General features: G+C 44.4%; 1 protein-coding gene and 2 long non-coding RNA genes across 11 annotated transcripts in view; 1 reads left to right on the forward strand and 2 right to left on the reverse strand.

The window, feature by feature from the left end:
• Positions 1-21,759, forward strand: part of LOC111250841 (uncharacterized) — an 86,016-nt gene extending 64,257 nt beyond the window's left edge. For 6 of the 8 annotated variants that reach the window (XM_022806672.2, XM_022806679.2, XM_086989509.1 and 3 more), the window contains 9 exons: positions 29-386; positions 1,344-1,793; positions 11,782-11,935; positions 13,309-13,428; positions 15,716-15,838; positions 16,627-17,772; positions 17,992-18,236; positions 18,457-18,628; positions 18,839-21,759. In XM_022806672.2, the coding sequence (XP_022662407.1) occupies positions 29-386; positions 1,344-1,793; positions 11,782-11,935; positions 13,309-13,428; positions 15,716-15,838; positions 16,627-17,772; positions 17,992-18,236; positions 18,457-18,628; positions 18,839-19,242 (3,172 nt within the window). In that variant the 3' untranslated portion in view covers positions 19,243-21,759. The remainder of the gene's footprint in view (positions 1-28; positions 387-1,343; positions 1,794-11,781; positions 11,936-13,308; positions 13,429-15,715; positions 15,839-16,626; positions 17,773-17,991; positions 18,237-18,456; positions 18,629-18,838) is intronic. The other 2 variants (XM_086989510.1, XM_086989511.1) reach the window with 2 other exon arrangements.
• LOC111250842 (uncharacterized) lies at positions 243-8,274 on the reverse strand. The gene is made up of 3 exons (XR_002673539.2): positions 8,129-8,274; positions 988-1,082; positions 243-381 (listed from the first exon to the last, which is right to left on the reverse strand). It is a non-coding gene; the product is annotated as an uncharacterized LOC111250842 (long non-coding RNA).
• On the reverse strand, positions 13,998-16,630 carry LOC147755664 (uncharacterized). 2 transcript variants are annotated; one of them, XR_015327911.1, is made up of 2 exons: positions 16,012-16,630; positions 13,998-15,345 (listed from the first exon to the last, which is right to left on the reverse strand). It is a non-coding gene; the product is annotated as an uncharacterized LOC147755664 (long non-coding RNA). The 2 variants fall into 2 exon arrangements; XR_015327912.1 differs by lacking the exon at positions 16,012-16,630 and adding an exon at positions 15,560-15,718.
• Positions 21,760-22,543: the final 784 nt, after the last annotated feature.

The following is a 22,543-nucleotide window of genomic DNA, read 5'->3' on the forward strand; positions in this document are numbered from 1 at the left end:
GGTGCTGATGCTGCTTATTCTTCTTCAGGAGTGTGACTACGACGGACGAGGGTGGCGGATGCTTCTGCATCGTGTGGGTTTCACGAGCCGTCCTACGACTTCGGCAGCCCCCCTGGTGGGAGGATAGCGCCGCGCCCGCGCCCGTTTCAGTGATCATTTCGCCGACGCCGAAAACACCTGACCCGCTTACCCCATGCACCCCGCGGACGCCGTTGACGCCGCAGGCGATGCACCAGCTAGTTGGTGGCGGGGGCAGATCGACCCCCCGTTCGGGTTCACACAGTCCGGCCGGACTACTCGATGATAGCACACCGCCCGTTCGATCGCCGAAAGTAGCAATGCTTCAGCATCAACCCCATGGTGGGGGGGGGCCAGTGATACCTCCGGTAAGCAACGGCAACAGAAAAAAAAAATAGAAAAGCGCAATGCGATGTTAAATGACTACTATGTTTCGGTATGACTAGACGCTTTATTTCGCTTCCTAACTTAGCTGACCAATTCAGCATCGTTCCACTTACACAATCTGGTAGAATTTGTTTGAAGTTTATCTATCTCCAAATAGATAGCAGTAGGCAAACAGAAGAGGCGCATTTCTCGCATTCAAGGACAGCTAACGAAGAAAAACCCCCAGAGGTGATACGCAATTCTTTCCCCGTATCCACCACTGGGTTGGTCATTTCAGAAGAAGAGACTAATTATATACGACCAAGGTGTAATAGTTGCTTAAGGTTTAAAAAGGACAAGGAAAACTGTTGCATGTAGTTGATCGAACATGGACTCGATTACGCGAGCATCAAATAAAGTAAAAGAATTCCCTGCTAAAATAGTGAGATAAGGTTAAGGTTCGATTTGTAGGCTATTTTACATGGGCGCTTCTCATATTTAGTGCTCGCCTCTAACTTATAAAATTAGATAAAATCGATCCATATATTCTTAGGTGCAATACGCTCGACCGACGAGTAAGGTTTTGTGCTTAAGCTTCCTTACCTTAATTTAAGCTTCCTTAACGCAACGCGCGATTCCATTCAACATTCTACTAGTTACCGGAGCGACAAAATCAAATCTGGGAGCGTTTCCTTGAGCTGAAAATGGTTACTATCTGGTATCGCCTGGCAATTACTGATAGTTCGCAGTACTATACTTTGCCTGTGTCAGACTACTCGAACGAGCAGGCAGCTCTGTAGCAGGCAGCCAATTATTTCTATTCGAGACTTTTGGTTCGGCTTAATTTGCGCATTAAAAATATCACTATGGTGTCATTTCCTTTTAATTATTTCTATGAGCTCATTGTATCTCGACTGTCGATCATTTTCGGCTAACTAGTTTTGCCATCTGTTCATTAGTGGTTCCAAACAAGCCAGACGTTGTGTATGGGCACCCAATCTCCACCGCCAAGTGCTCGAAGTGGTCATACTTCATCCGACGGGGGTTCACCAATGAACACTACCCCAGGGGCAATAGCAGGTTCGGGAGAGAGTGACGACATGGTGGCCGTAGATCTCAGTAAACCGACAACGACGGCCAACAGCAGCATCCCATCAGGAGGCGCCGGCTCTGCACTCATATCTGTGCCCAGTCCTTTGTTAACACCCGGCGGGATGACCCCGAGCTCAGGGGTCGCCGGTCCTCCTGGACCCCTTGCGGGTTCCTCGCCAAATCATAATAACAACAACAGTCTCCTGTATAAACTGCCGCCTCAAGGCAGTCTTCTTCAGCAGCCGCCGCCGCCGCCACCGTCAGCGGCATCCTTCCCAATGGCCGCGCAGAGCCTTCTTCCGTCTACGCAGCCAGAGGTGAGTAGCCATATTCAGGATAATGTCACAAGTTTCGCATGAACGAATAGATTATTGAATAGATAGAAAAGGTCACGTGTAGCTAGGTATACTGAAAACTATTACGGTTATGTTGCGGCTATTGATATCATGTGCGCTATGACGATGTGTCAACAGACCCCCTGCTCGTGGACTGTCTCCTAGACTTCTTAATCCCTACTCACCATAGTCTGAACGTTCTATAGGTTTGAGGAAATATTGTAAATAATAGCGTTCATTGGCTATCGACATCCGGTGTCTCGGTTACGATCCCCGTTTGCATCAATTCTAGTAATTTCTGTTCGATAATTGATTGGCGTTGGTCATTTGCGGCAGCCGTTACGACCGAAGAGGCGTATTGTGTTGGTTGACGTTACGCTATTAATAGAACTTTATAGTAGTAAAGGTAATTCTTGCCGCATAGAGATCATGTTCTGTGGTGATTATTTGCGGTGTCAATAGGAGACGCTTGGTGTCGCCACTGGCTCGCTCATGTGCGCTGTAGTAGTTTAACGATTAACTACTCGAACAGATAAATTCTATCGTTTTACCGATAGAAAAACCATCACGCACTTCGTTCTTCTAATCGTGACGCAAAGCGTTTATACCGAAATAGTCACTCGCTTGATTTTCTTCAATGTACCACAGAGACTAGTCCTATCAAGTGTTTTGATAATAACAATGTCTTGTACGAGCTGTTCGACCTTTGTATTCTCCTTACATAGACTATTTTAACTTCATCATCATAGGCATACTTAAATTCATTCACACAAACCCGAAATCGACAGCGAGGGTAGACGCACTCTTGAACGATGTATCGCGGATAGTGAGGTTATATAAAATGGGGACTGTATCGGCCAGCCGTTTTCTTCTCGTTCGAAGACGTTTCTTTTTCTTCTTCGACCCAATTGTAACGAGTGATCTTTTCGAACCTCTGTTGAGTGATGAAGAAGCTAAGTAATCGGTTCGCTTTTCGAATATATCCAAAAGTTAGACTTTCAAGAGTAAACTGATCTCTAGATGAAGGTCACTGCATTGAGTTCTTTTATGTGATGACCCTGATGGCTACAAGGGCCATGTTTAGGTGGACGCTATGGGCTACAACATCTTGAGAAAATATAAAAAGATATTGTCAGAGCTAATTTAGCATAGACGTTTGAAGAACTGAGTATGACTCAGGTTAGTACGAATGCATATATATATATATATATATATATATATATATATATATATATATATATATATATATATATGGGTCAAATTAGAGTGTACCAATTTATTTTGACGATCGTTTCATTGCTGTCAGTTTTTGATATAAGTTTTAACCGCTCTATTTGCATTACTACGGAAGCCAAATGCTGGCCAGGCCCATAAAAATGTCGTACGCTATATGCTCAAGATGCGTTATCGGAAGAAGTGGCCCAAAGATGATTCCGTCGCCTGCGTTCTGGAAATTTCTCCAGTAAAAATGCTCTTAATAGTGTTCAGCCGATGCACAAAAGGGAAGTCAGTCAAGTTACTGTGAAAGTTGATCAGAAACGATCCAAAGTAGCTGTGACATTGCCTAGAGGCTGAACATCCACCGCCGAATGATTCTGAATCATTTGAAAAGGCTAGGTCAACATAATAATTTCGGTATTTGGATGCCACACAAATAATGCAAAGGGATTTATTCGGTTTCGACTCATCTTTAAAGACGCTAAGTGTTTCAAATTTTACACGGTTGGCAGGCCCCCAGCACGAAACGAACCGTCTGCCTATGTCCAGATTTGAGCCTAGACCAAAAACGTGTCTGTAGGATAAGCAGGAACATACGTTACTTACTAAGCTGTTAGAGGGAGCTTTTTCTGAAGAGGCTGGTGGTTTTCAAGGTGACTAGAAACGTGGACCACATGCGACAATCACGAAAAAGAACATGGTCAGTACGACGAGACGCTCTGTCTGTGACAAAGCCCAATGGACGCCCAAGTGGATGATACTATTCATCTGGTGGGATTGGAAGAAAATCGTGCATTATGCAGCAAAACTATTTGTACGAACCTCTACTGTCAACGGTTAACAATATTACAACAAATCAGTGAAAAAATATTGATCGTAAGTAGTGAACAGAAATGGCGCCATTTTATACCATGGCAATGCTACACTGCAGATATCTTTAGGAAACTTTTTAGGTATCTTCAGGCATATACCTTGGCGAAAATTGGGGGAAAAGTTCGGTGGCAAATTGTCATACATCCGCCGTAGAGCCTGAAGATTACATTCTCAAACCACTTTTTTTCGGTTACCCTATTAGTAAGGTTACTTTTTCATGCAGCAGAGGGACACAAAAATAAAAACTTGGCGCAATTTCTCGCTCAGAAGCTACAGAAGTTTTTCATAGTGTATATTACCAGCAAAAAATCGCACAGAACCATCGATTATAATAGCGCATAGTTAGCTTAGCATACTATTTTATATATTAAGATATATGAACAATAACGCTCTAATTATAGAAGGAAAAACTGCATACTGTTAATACATATGCATCATGCACCAGATATACGGACAGCGCGGATTTTTAGCTACGGCCAGTATATGATATATGACTTTGTCTTGCCGTCGCTGGCGGCACCCTATTATCGCCCACTATTTAACCCAGAAGTGGAGAATCGTGAGTTATTAGCGCTGCTTCCTACGTGTAGTGTTGCGTTCGTCGTCGTCGTGGTCATCGTTACTGCCGATGCGTCTGTTATGGCAGATTTATGGCAGATTATTTTAATGGTAATCTGTTCATCGACAAAGGATAGAGGGCTCGGTCGGTTCATGGACCTAGTATCTCTTTTATGGTACGTGGACATACGTAGGTGCGACGCAATAGCAATTGCGGAAATAGTAGCAACGGACAGTACGGCAACAATAACGGACTCGGTGACAGCGAAGGTATTGGCGCGCATTTGACGATTCGTTGTCCTATTTGTTGCTTGGTAGACCGCCCTATGACACTTCAAGCTACGTTGCCGCTCCTTGCCTTACCTTGAAGCCTCCTGTAGCCGTTGCAGTAGTCCTTCATCAACACAGACAGAAACGGACCATACGCATAACAGAAACAACAGCATGCACAAACTGAACACATAAGGCGCAATTGGGAAGATGGATCTAACGCAGAGAAATTTTGGCCATAGCTGTTGTACTACTAGTAAGCTGGTCATATGAATCATAGAGCATGAATGCGACGTGGAGAGGTAAACAAAATTCAAAGCTTAACACTTTCTACTGGAATACTGGACAGCTCTATAGGTCAGTGTCATCAGCCGGGTGTTTCATGCTCATATTCTTATTCCTCGCTAGCCACCCATTTTTTGGGCTTTATAGGTGTGCAGCTTCCGAGTTACTTGCAAGCTGATTAGATGTGGGCACTAACGAATAATATGGCTGTTAGAAGCCTGGCATCGCTAGTGATGTTGCCGTATTAAAATAACAATGCCATTACAAAGAATGGCACTATGTCTAACTTTAAATGTCAATGTGGTATTGAAGCCGTTCAAATGATGTGACCATACAAACACACGTCGTTCGTCTGACGGGCGAGCGAGAAATGTATCTGATCCGTTTAGACTGATGATTCTGTGTTTTTAATTCTGAAGTTGTCGGACGTACGTCCTCTTGTCAAGAACAGACAGGTCCAGCTCGCGTTAGATCTACTATCATGCCATCATTTTTTTAGGGGAGGAAACTGTACTGGATTGTACTTAATATGTATCGTCGTTATTGTTGCTCTCTGTATACGGTTATCATATTCCACTGCAGACGGCAACATCATGTAAACTCGTCTAGCGATATGAAGTTCGCAGTCTGGGCGGGCAATCATACAGTTGTAGACGAATGCAAACCAGCTGAACTCAAATAGGGAGATGACAAATATCTATCTGCCAATCAGCCGTTAAATCAGCAGATGCCGAGGCGTTCGTCCAAGGTCAGGCCCGATAGATGCGTCTGACGCTAGATATGAACGTATTGTTTAAGCACTGCATTCATAACTAAATCGTTGAGAGTTGTTGTTTCAGACCTGACAGCGACACTGAGCAGCATAAGATGGTATTTACTCGCTAAGCACTTCCCTGCGAGAGAGTAATTCGCATCCTTCTTCTGTCTCAGTTGATTCTGCGACGGAGTCCTTCAGGACGAAGCTAAATGTGAGAAGGGACTAAGTATTGAGGGCCTTTGTGGTTGATTACCAAGGAGTAGCAAGCGTGTTCGCGTTCAACGATGGCATATTGTTAGTCTTTTGCAGTTGACAACAACAACAACAACAACAACATTGTAAAAAGCAGGGAGCTGAGTACATGTTGGGTCGTGTTCATCACCGTGCCTCTAATTGCCATTATTAAACCTATTTATGAAAAATAATTCGATAGCACCAGCAACATTCCAATACTGGGTACAATCATGTTGTAGAGATAGAAAGCCCTCCGTCTAAAGCGCTACTATCTGAAAATTGAACAACTGGGAACCCCGCAAAAGCATGAGATGCTGGATCTCAACAGATGGATTTATCAATGGACGACCATTCTGTACTACTAAAGAATTATTAATGATCTTTCACTATATACATGTATTTGCTTAATTTTCTATTCACGAACTCAGATGATGAAGACGATTCACTAATCCCTGGTCAGGTGGTTCGGAACAGATGCTAAATAAACTGACGCGTACTCTTCTCAAACAGCCCGACATAACTCTGCCGATATGCACATTTCGATCACACCGTTTAACAGAAATACGTCAGGCAATAACAACAGTAGCAGCAAGGCCAAGAGCAAGCCTTAAGCAAACAGCTGATATCCCATTGTGCCCGTGCGTCTGCTACAGTTTGGTTCTTCTCGCTGTTCGGTTATGTATTTGCGTGTTTCGGAAATATTTTTACTTTTGATGCGACCAATCGCTGATCGTACGAAGAATCGTCTAACAGAGTAGTCTGCCAGATAACAAGCAGTGTTTACCTGTTGCCGACATCTGCCGGTATCGAGCGACACCGTAGTAGACATTTACTGAAATCAAGTGGCGGACAGGTAGACGCTATAGGCATTGGAGCGATCAAATATGCGGTACCACCTCGACACGAACCATTGGATAAAAGTACTGATCCCATAATGATCATCATTAGCATTAGCAGCAGCAGCAGCATCACTGCGTTGCGTTCATATGTGGTTCACTGCGTAGGTGATCCGATTTATTGCGTGCTCTCCCTCTATACCACGAACTACTGCTCCCCGCACTACTACGAGCTACCCACTGCCATATGACGTTATTACAGCCGCCGTAGAAATACTAAAGTGGTACCGCATCGACAGATCCGACCTTGCAAATCAGCTCTCGTCGATCCGATCCAGCTAGACCTGATTGTCTGGGCATTAGTCTACGATTCTACCGCTACTAGAACGAAAGTCATTGCCGCTGCGCTACCATTACTCTAATAAGAAGCTTGCGCCTCCCTCGCTCCGCTGCGCTACCGCTGCACGTAATAGTTATTATTACACCACAGACGGGCACATCCATGGAGCATAACGTGTGGCAGTATACGAAGCAAAGCAAGCCAAGGAAGGCAGCCAACAGGGTTAAACCATTCACAGAATCACTGGATTAACAAACAACTCCAACACGGTTGGATCAGCAGCCACTCCGCTACAACCGCATATATACCCAGTCGTGTGACCCGGCTGCCTGCACATTTCGCTGATTCGTTCGTTTGTCTATTCATCTATTCATATGACTGAATATATATATCTGTATAACAGCGTTGACTGACTGAGTCAGTCATTCATTCATTCATTGAGACTGTAGTGGCTACAATGAGTTCCACTTGTAATTTTATATTATACGCACACGCTTGCTTCACATATGCGCTTCTGCTGCAGCCGCTGCCTCGTTGGTCAGCCAAGCAAGCAAACGAGTGAGGGACCGCTGAATGAAGCCATAATAATATATCGTTACTGTAGTAATAGTAGTAGCACATTTTCTGCAGGCGGTTCTGTGTCGCTGGTACAACTGCATAAATAACTGTCTACCACACGGTAACGACTGCTGATGCGGAGGCGGACGAACTCGCTATTGATGCTAATGTTTTACGGGACCATCTTTCAAGAGTTAATATTGCCTACAGCAACAGCTGATTCCGCGAAGGGAAGAGATATTCTTATAGTGTAATATAGATAGAATAAAATGTGATTAAATAACAAGAGAACCACCGAACGAAGCGGCTACCGCGCCAATCAACACGTAGATGTCTCTAACTGCTTCAACTGTAGACCTATGGATAATACTTGTATAGATTTTTATACCTTTTGCTCTCGTCGTTCTAACTAATCAGCCATAGTTCCTCTTAGCTTCTTTGTTCCCTTTCTCTCCCGTGCCCCCTATGTGGAGCTCAACAGATGTGGGCGCACAGCCAGTTTGTGAGACATGACTTGTTGTGACCACGAGCGCCGCGATGTGTTTCTTGTACGAACAGCTTGCCTATTTCGCCAAGCGCGCCACATTTCAAATCTAGCAAACTCAATTCGTGCTGGAGCTGGAACATATATATATAGAGGGAGAGAGTGTCAGGCGCCAATTCGTCGAACTCTCATTCCATTTGTTCGTGTGTATCACGCTTGAATTGGTCGTAAAATGATTCTATGGTAGTACGTAAATATCGAATACACTCGTCCGCTGCTGTGTAACGATAGTTTACTTTGAGCGTTATTGTTACGCTGCCTTATTAAATGCAACAGCAATACCGGCAACATTCTCTTGTGATCATGATGATGGTCTTCACCGTGGCTGCAGCTGTTGCGGCAGTGCCCCTGCTACCACTCCTGTCGCCATTGCCGTTGTAACGCAATTTTTCTGTACCTGTCGTCGTTGCTATTGCCGCCGCCGTTATTGTTGATGTCGACCAGTTCTGCGGAACTTTACGTTTACGTTCTGTTCTTATTTGACAGATCAAACGAGCAGGAGCTGTTTGATTCGTTTCCACAGACCGCAGTTCACGAGAGCGATAGCTCCACGGTAAAAGACACAGGTGAGAAAATAGCGAACAACGACAGCGGCAGTGGCAAGTGTTGCCTTACGACGAGAATAAGAATGGCTTTTCTAAGCAACATAATGATTCGATGCTAGTTGCAGTACGGTATCGTTCGTGCATCAGGTGGCTGCCACCCTCTATACAGAAAGGAAGGAGGTCAGTCGCGTCGTTGGGTGGATCTCATTTTGTCAAAGACAACAGCTACGACGACCAACGATGGCGATACGGCGGCACCTGCCCTCGCGATCGCTGGTCGCTACTATAATATAGATGAAAGGAAATGGTGATGGTGGTTATTAGTTTGTAGCCTTTGTCGCCTGCGTACACAGAGACGCTGCACTACATAAATTCGGACGGAGGTCTTACTGCCACGTTGGCGTAACTCGTTGCGTCGTATTCTGTTGAAACGCTGTTCTCGGAACCTTCCGTTCCCTTGCAGGAGCGCGCTTTTCCCCTTGTCATTTACAGCGTGTAGCACAGACGCTATAAGCGTTCCGAAGACGTTCGCGGTGAGTATCCGCGATTTATTGTATGCACGTACGCAGTGTATTGTAACATCGTACGTTGGCTAGCGTTCCATGGCTCGTAGAATAAAGTAAAAACTGAGACAACTAATGAAAGGCACAGGAAAACAAAGACGAATGACGACGATTCCTGCGGCACTATGCATATTTAGGAGGTATCTGGAACGATCCTATGGGGGGCCGAGACAATTCAGTCCCTCTTCCCTACCAAAGATCTTCAATTGCGTGCCACAGCTAACAGGATCTGAACTTTCTGCTAAGCCCTTGTAATTATGCTCTTATGGCAGCCTTTCTCCGAGTGCACCGTAACGTACTTGTACCCGGTAGAGTATACACAAAGCCGTGCCTATAGAGATTTATCCTGCAATCGTATTATATCTATACGCATGGAGATATGAACGAATATCAATTCGTATAGGCTACTATTTGCATGACTGAACGAGCACACGATACTTAACACTTTCCTCAAGATATACTGAGGTGACTGCGCTTTGCCCTCACCGCAGTTGCTTGGCCGTCCCTCAACAAAATCATTAACAAAAATCTCAGCGGTAAAAGAACGGGTAGCCCAATCGAGAAACATCGTTCGATCGTAGCGCTTCACCAGAAAGCGATATCGGTGAGCTTGTTACGCAGACAGGCAATATCTGACGTACCCATTATTCTAATACCTATTCACTGTTTGTAGGCAAGCAAATGAACCACACTGTTTTAGCAGCTGCCGGCAGACATATCTTCAGTTACTTTGGTTGCTGTTCGTTATGAGCATAGTTCTTTTTATAGGTCTTTTCTTTTTACTTGGCTGAACACCGCGGTCATTGCGCTGACTAAAAGATGAGACGAGGGTAGAGGTAAAATCAAAACTATTACCGCATCGGTAAGTCCCAGCGTGTTTTGTCGAAAGCATCATATCTTGCTTGTTGTCTTCCCTCCAAGTTAATTTTTGTCTCTACGTATTTTCCTTCAGTTTCGTTGAAGTTCCCCTCTATACTCATCGTTATCACGAACCTCTATCGCACACTGTTCCGAAGAGCTACATAGAAACCTATAAACCGGTGTTAGGGCAAATGCGCGCCACAGCTTTCGAAATCTGCAATTCATTGCCGTAGAACTGTCCTGACACAGGAGTCTGATGACACTCGGAACGTCGTCTATGGCGAACAATATTCGCGTAATACGCCTTATGAAAACCTACACTAGCATTACTATTATACGACACCAAAGATTCTCTACATAACGCCGACTGTTATTCACTAATTAGATCTATCGTCTGCAACTATCGAGCGTGATGTTAACGCATTACGAAGACGAGGATATAGGATAGACCGAATTTATACATATAATATTCGTACAAAAATAGGTGTTCTGTACTGTCGTCGGTCGCGGTTGTTGACGGATTCGTTCTCGCAGAGTCCGACAATCGTCAGAGAATCTGGTTGCATTATTGATTTTATCTGCTGGTCCGCATAAACTACGCGCTGAACCACCGCGTAATAAGTGTTAGTCACGAATGTGGCTTTAATGGAAGGTTGTACGTTTGGAGAAGCGAACTGTATCAGAGATCTTTGTTCTGGTAATGATAGTAACGCATAATCCGCGCGTTACCTGCGTTTGTTAAGAATAGTATGGAGCGTAAGATAATAGGGAGGCACAAATAAAAGCCGTTTGTTTAGGGTGCGTGTAGTGTGTCTGAACACAGGTCTAATCGGGATATTCGATTGAAAGGAAAAGAGCCCCACTGATGCGGTTCCCGTGATGTCTTCTGAAAAGAGGATGATCCATTATTTCGTTGAACATGACCAGGCTGTCAAACGTAGCCGATTTTTATCGACAGCGCTTACCTGGCCTTTTGAATTTGAATCGCTTAGACAGCTTCAGGCCCGTATATAGGCCAACCCTTGAAAACTAATTAACAAACTGAAATGAAATGTGAAAATGACCACATGGATAGGAGGATGCGGAGACATGATACCTCATATCAGGACGTCTTCAAAAAAGACAGATTTCTTAGTCGCCGTAGCATTTACAATATACAAAGCAAGCCTGCAGATATAAACGGCATATTGTTGTGTGCCTGTAAGCGTTCGTTTAAATCTAATCAAACCTGAGAATCAGAGCTCACAGCGTTGATAGAGCTGACAAGCGATATGAAAGGCACTTTTCTAAAATTAACCTTGCCCCCAAATCATCATTGGCCGAAGAAGTGTAGCTCACTAACATTCGAAAAATGATGCTTGAGGACGCTTTTCAGCAGAGCCAGCAACGAGCTTACTTATAATACTAGATAAAGGTCATCGTCTGGCGAATTTCATATATATAGGTATATCTAGGGAATAGGACTAGTTGCATTGCATCTATTATTTATTCGCTTTCTTATATATCAACTAATCTACAATTGTTCCAGGAACACAAGTTCAAGAAGGGCGATATTGTGTCTACTCCAAACGGCATCCGTAAGAAGTTTAACGGAAAGCAATGGAGGCGCTTGTGCAGCCGCGACGGCTGTACAAAAGAATCTCAACGTAGAGGATACTGCTCAAGGCATCTCTCACTCAAGGGTAGGTTCGATAATGCAAAAGTTGAATATAGATATACGCTTTACTTCACCGTCGTCATTGTAGTTCGCTATCGTAGAATAGATATTGCTAGTTGCGCTAACACCAACTGCTTGTCAACATCTCAACTTCGATATATCTAGGTGGTGGCGACCCGCTCAATTCTTCCACCGGGGTTTACTTTCGAGGTACATCCCAGACACTGTTGTTAGATGTCACCTATTTTCATTAGATGCTGCACCGAAAGCAAGTGGAAGAGGGCAAGCGTGTTCGATATTAGCTGGTTTCAACAAATCACTGCAAACCAGCTTCATCGGAAGTTTGCCTTGTGACAGTGGTAGGTGGGTGCGCGCGTTGTAGACGCGCGTGTGCACGGCTCAGCTGTGCACTATTAGGCGGAAATCGATAGGGGTTCGAATAGAGCTTTCTGGCAAGGGGCACGAGAACTTACTTAAAAGAAAGTGTGTATGATGCACGTTTACCCAGGATGGTATTTACACGTGTCTGCGCACATCGTGGCTGTTCTGTCCGACGCAGAAACTATTGTATCTTTCACTAATAATAACTGGATTGTGAGAACCGATATCATCTGTAGCTACGGTTCGTTAGTGATTCGTCAAAGAACGAACAACAGTAGCTAGACTAATCATGACGCTGGCAGCGTTTTACGTGTACACACACACACACACACACAAACACACCCACAAAAGTAAACGGCCAGGTAGATACATGTTAAACACTCTTATACACACGTAGTTTAATGCAACTGCGTTTCCTCTTCTTAACGGAAAACCAACAAAAATCTGTTTATTATACATGTACGTGTAGATACATAAGTATTTATCGACCGTACAGGTTCGCTGAGATGGCAATAACTCCGTCAGCACGACGGTAGTAGAACATGCGCAACTCTAAAAATGGTAAAAGGCAATACTATTCAATAAATCTGCGCAGTAATCCTGTGTGCCACTCTTGCGATTCATCACCCTGTGTGCATGTGAAGTAATTTATGTAGTTTGTTTTTACGACGCGGGCGTCTATAGTTCCATTCATAGATAAAGCTGCGCTTGACTACTTAGTATATTTGTATAAGATTAAGTATCTTAGTTAGCAATTGCAGTGATGCAGTTCTAACGCATACGAACTATTAGGACCTATTAGAGAATTATCTGTGACAATTCATTGCAATATGACGTACATTGTTTCTAGTGTGAGACACGTAATCGCGTGCACTTGGTGTTTTGCGGTCAGTTTTTAGCGTCGGAGGACCCAATGGGCGTTCTTAACCTACCTGAACAAACGTTATTACCAGTAGCCTGTTGCCGAAATACGCTAACACGTTCTACTGGCTATTGCTTTGATTTAACTCGGCTTAGGTAAAACTGGCGAATCGCATCAATCATTTAGCGGAGATAGCGGGGGACTTAACGATGACCAGGGTGACACTGGGTCCATGTTCGATGCTCATGGAGTGAGGCCACAACATCATTCTTCAAGTAAGTTTTCAAAGCTTGTTTCATCATATTGCGAGCACGCGTTGATAAATTGCATGGTAAAATCATTTGGACTGGAGTACATTTGGTCTGTATTTCTGACGAGCTATCAGTTCTCATTATTTGATCGTAAGACTGTTCTCTGAAATAATGTGGGTTGCTGCCCTATTTCGCACTCGAGCGATTTCTTTCTATGTTGCGACTTAAACAATAAATTGACGCCTCGGATCGAATTTAGTGTTTTCCAATTTGATTTTATGTTGGCATTAAGTAGTTGTCAAGGCTAACTGAGACTGCGTCGCCACCGGATACATATTAAGTAGCATTCCACGAATTTTGCTCAGATTTTTTAGAACTATTTGACATGATTTTCCTATGAAAACCGCCGTACGCCTCAAATTGCGCAGCCATTAATAAGCTACTGATAGATATTCTGTGCACTTTTGTGGCGTTGTTAGCTAGCTCATGCAGCTTAATTATTTTGTTGACTATTCAAGTACTGACAAGTTAGCAATTTTACATACGGCAACTTACAAGATAACTTGTGAAACAGCCAAATTAAGCCACTGATGTTGGAGGATCAGACAAAATAGGTATAATTTATTCAGTAAATTAGTTATTACCGAGCTCTCCCGTCAATGTATGTACGTATTAATTCACCCAGGGAAAAATTAATGAGAGCTATGCCATCCTGTCGTACTTCGTTCATGCCTAGCCTCTCTATTCGCCTTGGCTCCCTCTGCCCCTGTCATCAGAATACGATTTGCACTTGACGCGCATATGTAGTGTAGAGGGATAGTCGTGGGTAAACCGGTTTGATTGGTCCAACCTGGGTCCTGCTTTGCCTTCTTTTTGTGGCGGCAGTGACGGCAGCAGCGCCTTAGCTGGACCGTCATCCCGTCGCACAAAACATCTCAATCTTTCATACGGACTATGTACGTCATTCGCCGCCATCTGGTTGGCGTTAGCTTTGATCAGTGCAGAGCGCATTCATTTCGTTGCGCTTCATTATTGGCTGGACGGAGTGAGTCACAGGCGTCAAGAACACTCACTTTGTATGAGAACGACCAGATTCTGTGACTCTGTGTAGTGGTCCACTACACTTCGTCCGTTGTCGGCGCTGGCGCCACCGTTAGCGTTGTCATACGTTCCATGCCGAATGTTATCTCGTGTATAATCTAGTGCATGTTTCCATCGCACGCCAGCAGCAGTCAGCCAATGCGACAAGCATTGACAGCGACAGCAGCTGCAACAACGAGGCTTGCGTGATAAAAAAAAATCATCATAGTACTCGTCGTAACAGCGACAACAGCGGCAGGGTGGCAGTAGCACAACTAGAAGATACAGTAATAGCAAAAAAATTCGTATTCGAGAGGGTTCAAGTGGGAGGCGGCCCTGTGTCGAGCCAGCCAGCCGGCCAGCCGGCCGGCCGGCCAGCCAGCCTCGTCTTCGGCAACGCTCGCTAGGAACGACTCAAGTAGTAGCATAATTTTGTCAACCAATTGCATTAAGCTGTTATAGCGTCTTGTACGTACTGTAATATTATCCTGTCTTTAATAGTGTCGATGTGTTTATCGTATTACGTAGTAGTTATAGTATAGTTGTCGTTGTCTAAGGCCAACGGTGAGCCTGTACCAGATGTACGCAATACCGAGTCCTGTGAGCTGAAGGTGGTTCGTTGATATTTCTAGTTCTTCGTGTGTGCGCATTCTCTCCTTTTCTCTCCGTAACCCTATCGCTGTCACTCAGCGTCTTTGTTTGTCCTTCGCTGCGTCTGTGAGGGCGCATATATGAATGAAAGTGCCAGCCAAGTCCCTGCGATGGTTTGCTCAGACAGCGCGTCGGAGAAGTGATCACTTAGCTGTTCCTAGCCAGACCAGTACGATATCGCCCGCGACGAGGCTGATAGTAATCGTACCACTGGAAAGCAAGGAAGAAAGAGCGTTAAACGAAGTAAACACGTAGCAGTAAAATGGTTGAAAGCTGTTATAAAGCAACAAGCGGTCAGGCCAAGTGGCCAAAATTCCCATGGAAATGAAAAAATTACGCGAACTACGACTAATCATGAGTTAAGGGCAGCCTAAACGGTTTGCTACGCGATGAGCTCTATGTAAGATCCTGTGCTCGTCCTCACCATGTCTGCAGAAATCCGCGTCGAAACAATTCAGTCAAAGAAACCTAGCGCCACCTAACTCTACTTCCACAAAATAGCAAGGATAACAACATAGCCGTTTTAACAATAAACCTAACTGTGTTGGTATGTGTCACGCTTTTCTCTACACTGGCATAGGTTCAACTGGTGGAAGTCCATATCAGCTGGTCGCGTCAGTTAGCTCGAATCCTAATGAAACCAACAACAACAACAACAATCACATTCCCGTCTACCCGTGGACGGCTCTCGTGCCCTTCCTTGGTGAGTCGATAAGGCCAACAGGATACATCGCATATGAACGACAGCTCTGAAAAAAGCCTATTTCTTTCGTGATTGATATTTCATTACCACAAAAAGAATACAACAGTAAAAACAGTAAAAGGACATGTATTGGCGGCACAATTGTTGCGGTAAATTAGCTTTAGTGGACCTACTTGGAGGTACGAAGTTGGCTGGCTTGAGCTTGTTATTGTAAGGACACATTTCAAGTGGCGTAAAAACTGCCAGTTGTGGGATGAGATCGCAGCCTCCAAACAGATAATCCCGCATGCATATAGAACCGATTCTGTTTATAGCGATACTGGTGTGCTAGTTAGGCTTCGATGAAATGCGGTACATCAAAGGAACTTCTAAATAACATCGCGTCTCAACGTGTTGGTTGTTAATCGCTCAAAACTGTAGTGTAGTTTTTTTTTTAGTAAGAATACTTGCTAAATATGCCGTAACTAGAGCGGAAAAAATGGCTATTTATATAAATAGAGCAGTCAAGAGTCGGTAATATCGAAAGGAAGAGGAACTCTTTTATCACAGACGGCGGTGCGTCGGTCAAGAGTTGAAGGAGGAGGAACGGTTAGGGATGGGAAGAAGGCCAAATAGTTTACCTTTGATGATAGAAAGTGGCGAAAGGCCACGTAAATGGGCCGTACAATGCTAATGTGTCAAAGAAGATGTATATGCGCGCAACACACGTACTAGTAACGTCGTATGTACCGATTTGAATAGCAAACTGAGACTAGTGATTGTTTTTTTCTCATTTATCAAACCAACAGCGGGAACAGGTGGTTCCGGTATGAACCTGGCACGGAATTATTCGGCTACTTACGATACTCAGATGGAAGAAGGAAGCGAAATTGACCAAGAGGATTTGGACGAGGTATTCGTTAGTGACGCACCGTCCACCGCCGAAGACACAAAGGCCGGCAATCCACCTACGATAGCTCTGGCGGCCCCGCCAAGTGGAGCTCGAAAGAAAAGTGGCAGCACTTCATCAAAGGACGGCCGTGAGTCGTCCAGTGGCCCTGGCGCCGGCGGTGGACCAGGTGTCGGCGGCAGTCATATCCGACGACCAATGAATGCATTTATGATCTTCAGCAAGCGACATCGTGCGCTCGTGCATCAGCGACACCCAAACCAGGACAATCGTACGGTGTCGAAAATCCTCGGCGAATGGTGGTACGCACTGCGGCCACTAGAGAAGCAGCAGTACCACGAAATGGCTTTCAAAGTTAAGGAAGAACACTTCAAAAAACATCCCGAATGGAAGTGGTGCAGCAGAGAACGAAAGCGCAGCGAGAACGCGGCTGGCGTCGGTGGAATTGGACGTCAGGATGGCGAAGAAGCGAGTGACGGCGAGGAAAACGCGGGCGGAAGTGTACCCACCACGTTGCAAAGTGGCGGCGTCAGCGGCGGCGTCGGGGTCTCATCAACAGCGTCGTGCGGCAACCTTCTCAACGTACACGGAGCCTCCCATACGATCACGTCGCCATCAACGTCTATCTCCAGTCCGTTGCCATTGTCTCCACTGACCTATCGGGAGCCACCGCAATCGGCACCGCCGTTCGAAGTATCACTCATGGAGGAACGAGTTCAGGCACTCTCTGTCCGGACGCCTCTTTCGCCCTCCGTCGCGAGCATGGGACCACGGACGGCTTCCGGAACAGTAGCCGGACTCGAACCTCCCTCAGTGATTGTCACGACACCATTCGTACTCGCACCAACGCCAGCCCAACTGGGTTTGGCGCCTGGCCAAAAGAAGCAGATGACTCACCATCCCGGACAGCATCACGCTGGGACGCTCCAAGGCCACCAGACGGCTGCTACTGCTCATCAAGGTCACGTCGGCATAGGTCAAACGACGCCGTTGCCGGGCACCAGGAACGATGGCACACCATCCGCTTTCCAGATGCCGCCCAAAAGTGAGTGCAATACAATGCTGCACGCGTTATAATAGTAATTAGCTATCCCGAACCACGATAAACGTATCTATAGGGATGTGATAATTTATAACTGTAGTGGCTTGAAATATCGAATGGTTGATCAGATTGGTAAAGGTGTTTTGCGGTCCTTGCCACAGCAAGCACGCGGTGTCGGATGCGCCTATAACTTTTGTTACTCTGTTCTTATGCGTGTTTCAGAGCATGACTTGGTGGCTCCTCTGAGCGCCCCAGTATTGGTGAACGGGAATTCCCATGGACACTCAACGTCAGCCACAACCGGTTCTACGCATTTACAGACCCAGAGTGCAGGACCACCAAATATTGGAGCAGGAGCTAATGGAGTTAGTCAGGGCAGCGAACCTAGCACAAGCGGGTGTTCCAGTGCAACCCAGACACCTAAACTAGAGGGGAATACATTCTTCGGGCCATCTTTCAGTGTGCAGGTTAGTACAATCGTTAGTATTTATCTTTATCTAATACATCGCGGTGCTGCTCCTTTTAAGACTGCTCACAGTTGATCTGTTGGCAGACATGAGACGGTCATATATATATATACTTAACAACGCACATAGAACAGCCATGTTATACGCGATAAGCTCATCTTCAGGTGGTCGTTCATTATTATTATTATTTAATCTTTGCGTGCCGACTTGTTCACTGCAGGAGGCTGCCGCAGCAGCGTCGAGCGGTTCTGCAGGAGACGCGTGCGATACTAGCGGAGGCGATTCACCCGGAATTACACCGATGACCCCGAAAACACCAGAGAATCCTTCATCGTTACGCAGAGTTCTCGAACAGCGTAGACAACTTGTCATGCAGCTCTTCGCCGAGGAAGGTAAACGTCATTACTTTAGAAAACCTAGTAGCAGCAAAAGTTATTTCTTTTGTAGAAGCATATGTATGTGGATTATTCAAACGTGAGAGATATATACATGCAGTATTAATTTTCAATTAGCTGAACCTCTTTTCCTAGTATATATATTAGCACCTACATCTTTAGCGTGTCCGATTTTTTCCATTTTAATGTACAATATTTAATTTTCAGGATGGTTCCCATCAGCTCAAGCGACTGCCGCTTTCCAGCAAAAACACAAAGATGTTTTCCCAAATAAGCAGACACTGCAATTAAAAATCCGCGAAGTTCGACAAAAGCAAATGGCAAGCTCGCCTCATCCGTCACAACAGCCACAACAGCCCTCCGGGGGTGGTGGAGCAGGCTCCACTGTAAATTCTACCGGGGGATCAACTTCGACGCGGAGCGTGTCGAGTTCTAGCAGCGGAAGCAGTAACAGTTCGAACTGTTTACAACAGCAACAGGCTGCACTTTTAACATCTGGGGCACCTGCAGGCATCGGGCCTGGAGACATCGGACAACACGCGTCTGTGACCAGCTCTTGTCCTGGACAACAACAACAACCTCCTGTCGTAAGCATTGACGGGCATGATTAGAAGAGAAAGGAAAATGAAAACGATTGACGTTTCTTCTCTATTGATACAGTTCATCAAAATATGGCCGTCTCTAGCATGCAAAACACATGTTCATACTCCAAGAGCAAGCCGCTTGCAGAAGAAATCACCTCGCAGAGAACACTATTCGTGCGTAGCTGAAAAGATAGCTATCGTCTTCTTCATAGATCTTGTCCGTTAGTGCCACTCGTGTAGGCTTTTTTGCGAAACGGAATGATTTAAAAGATCGAGAGCTGCTCGAAACAGGCCCCCTTCATGTGATGATGAAGATGCAGATACAGTCAGTCAGACAAAGGTTAAAAGAAAGCACTTCGTTACGCTAATGTCACCCCATTCAGTAAGTTAATAAAAAAATCGATAGGACATAATCGAGTGAAAGATAACGACTCGAATAGAAAAGCAGCAACAATACTAGTAGGAAAAACGGTAGTTGTAATAAAATTGTTCGCATATTGTGGAGCTACCTGGTGATGGGCACGAGAAAAAAATGAGAATCAATAAACGTTGATATTTGCTAGAAGTGCTCGAAGTGATCGGTGATGATCGTGAAAAAGGCAACAACAATATGGGACACAGGCCAACGAAGTCCTTGCAACGGACTGCAACCAGTGCTTCAAAAAACGCGGGGAAACGTACAGGGTGTTTTCTCCTCGTCTCTAAACGCTGGTCTGAAACATCGTTAAAGTTGATGATACATACATTAATGCGATATTGTGCAATTAAAAAATCATATGTGACCAGTACACTTAAACGTGAAAAGTGAAGGGGAACATTAGACGATGAATAGTTCGCCAATGTAAACATGCACTCCAACGCAGAGCCGCTGTCGTGATAATAAATAATATTGTTTTTGTTGTAGTAAATTTCTAATTACGCGCGAATATCGTCTGCGTGTTTGAGTACGGCAATACACGATCGCTGGAATGTAGAAAAGCCAGTGAGCTGAAAATACCCGCAATTCAAGTGGTTGTTCTCCGACTAGCCATTGAGATGTTATGAGCGAACGGCGGCTTATGTTTCTAGCTGTTGTATTTAGTAGACCTACCGGCGAATTAAGGTTGGCATTGCTAACTTGATAGTAGTATAATATCAAGGGATCGTATGTTCGTTGGATGATGGTTAGTCAGTTAGTAGATGCGACTGGGCCTGTGGGAGCACTGGTTAGCGTTGCACGGGCCTGCACCTAAACTAGGATTGCTGTCGTCCTATGGCCTTTATATACGGGCGACCGTGGAGGCTGTCGGCTGTCAAGATGATCTCTGTCATCATTGCCGGGCTTTGGCGCCAATGGACAAACCTGAACGCTATTATAAGCGAACATAGACATAAATACAGATACAAACAAACAGACACAGACGATTGTGTCATTCCTTCTTTAGAGTGCCAGTTCAATTAATCATGATTTCTACTTCCAAACAACACTATGATGACATCGATTGTCAATCAAGACCGAGTAACTCATGATAGACAACAATGATTAACTAGTTATAGGTTATTATCTTCGGTGGCGAAGAGTGAAAAATGAGCAGAAAACGACAAAGGTATAATGGAAGGGACAGAGAGAAAAACCAGCAAGTATTAAGCGGGACCTGAATTCAAACTAAAGATTTAGACGAAAAAACCAATTTCTGCTAGGATCGTAAAGCTTTCCTATAATTGACTACGCCTTTTCACACAACGTAATTAAAGCAATTCATGTAGTGATAACTGACAGTAAAATGGGGACAAGCAAGCCATTAATCTGTAATTGTGATTTCTGCTTGCTCGCCTAATGACGTTGATCGCAGCACCAGTCAGTTTGTAACTTCTAGAAAACGGCTGTAACCGTGCCATATGGCATATTCCGTAGAAAGCATAGCCTGGCGAACAACTAAGTTCGCCTCAAAGTCTAATGATCTTGCAAAAATGTTCATCTTGTAAAAAAAATTGTTGAAAGTGGAAATTTATTGAAGGCTGGCTAGTCGAGCCAATTGAACTGGCGTGACATAAAACAACCCAAATAAGCTTAGCCTTCCCTTAGATTCTCAAAGGAGCATAAGACAAGCTAGTGTTGTATGTGTGCGTACATACTGATACAAGTATACATGTAAAAAAAATTTTTATGACGACGATGAAACTGTTCGACTTTTTGAGAACTCCAGTTCTCAGATCGCTACGCTGGTCCACCCTGAGGACAAGCTAAACTTTATCCAGTAGCTCTTCATATGTGGCACAGAGAAATGACACACATCATACAGACAGAGAAACAGAATACGACAATACTGTCCAGGCGTCCGTTCCCAGCTAAAGAATAGAAATAGTACTTAGCTGTTAGCCGGATTTATATCTCCTATTTGCAACCGGCTGGCGGCCTTTCCAAGGGTACAATGTCATTTTTTGGTAACAAAAAATAACAAGATTATTATCTATATAGTTGATATTGATATTGTAATGAACCAACCAACAATTATGACAGTGGATATATATATAAACAAAATATCGGTATCTTAGGGAAGCCAAGTTTATGTTGTGTAATGGATGTTACTAGAGCTAGTGGACATATATACACTATACAATATATTTGTCATTAGATGCCTGCCGTTGAAAATATTGTGGTGAGTCGTATAACAGATGGGGTGAACATATATATATATATGTATATATATATATATATATATATATAAAAGGGAGGAAAACATGGCAATTACTGCTCTTGTTGTTGTTGTATAGTAGAAAAATGCATACACAGATGAGCTGAGGGAGAACGATGGCCACATAAAAATATATATCAAGCACCGTTGAAGGCGGTGTTCATCAGTGGAGAGATTTGTAGCACACATCTTCTACACTTGGCTGTGTGGATTAATTCGACACAAAGAATCTGACTGAAAAAAATATCCTATCATAGCCCTTATTGAGCTAAATGTAGGCAAGAGAACGTGGACAGCAAGCAATAGCCATAGGAGAGACCATCACGGTCACAATTTGTTTATGTAGATGCTCTGCATTTTGTGACACGGGAGCTTTATTGAAAGAAGCACGATTCTTGTAGTCTCGTGGGCGAGAATATTGTTGTCGAGCTCGATGAAATGAATGAAGATGCATCTCTCAAGTTAGGCTGCTATTGTAGCCGCTGTAGCAGCAGTTAGCGATTATATCTTATGCCATACATTGGTGGCCTCAGCTGGATGTGGCTAGAAACAATTCCTTGTCGGATAAATAGGCCTTTTTCAAAGCCTGTGTTTCGAAACACAGCGATAGCCTTTGTACGAGGAGGTCTATAGATCACAGCGTACACGCGTAT

This window comes from Varroa destructor, unplaced genomic scaffold (assembly GCF_002443255.2).
Source record: "Varroa destructor unplaced genomic scaffold, Vdes_3.0 BEIS01000005.1, whole genome shotgun sequence".
NCBI lineage: Eukaryota > Metazoa > Arthropoda > Arachnida > Mesostigmata > Varroidae > Varroa > Varroa destructor.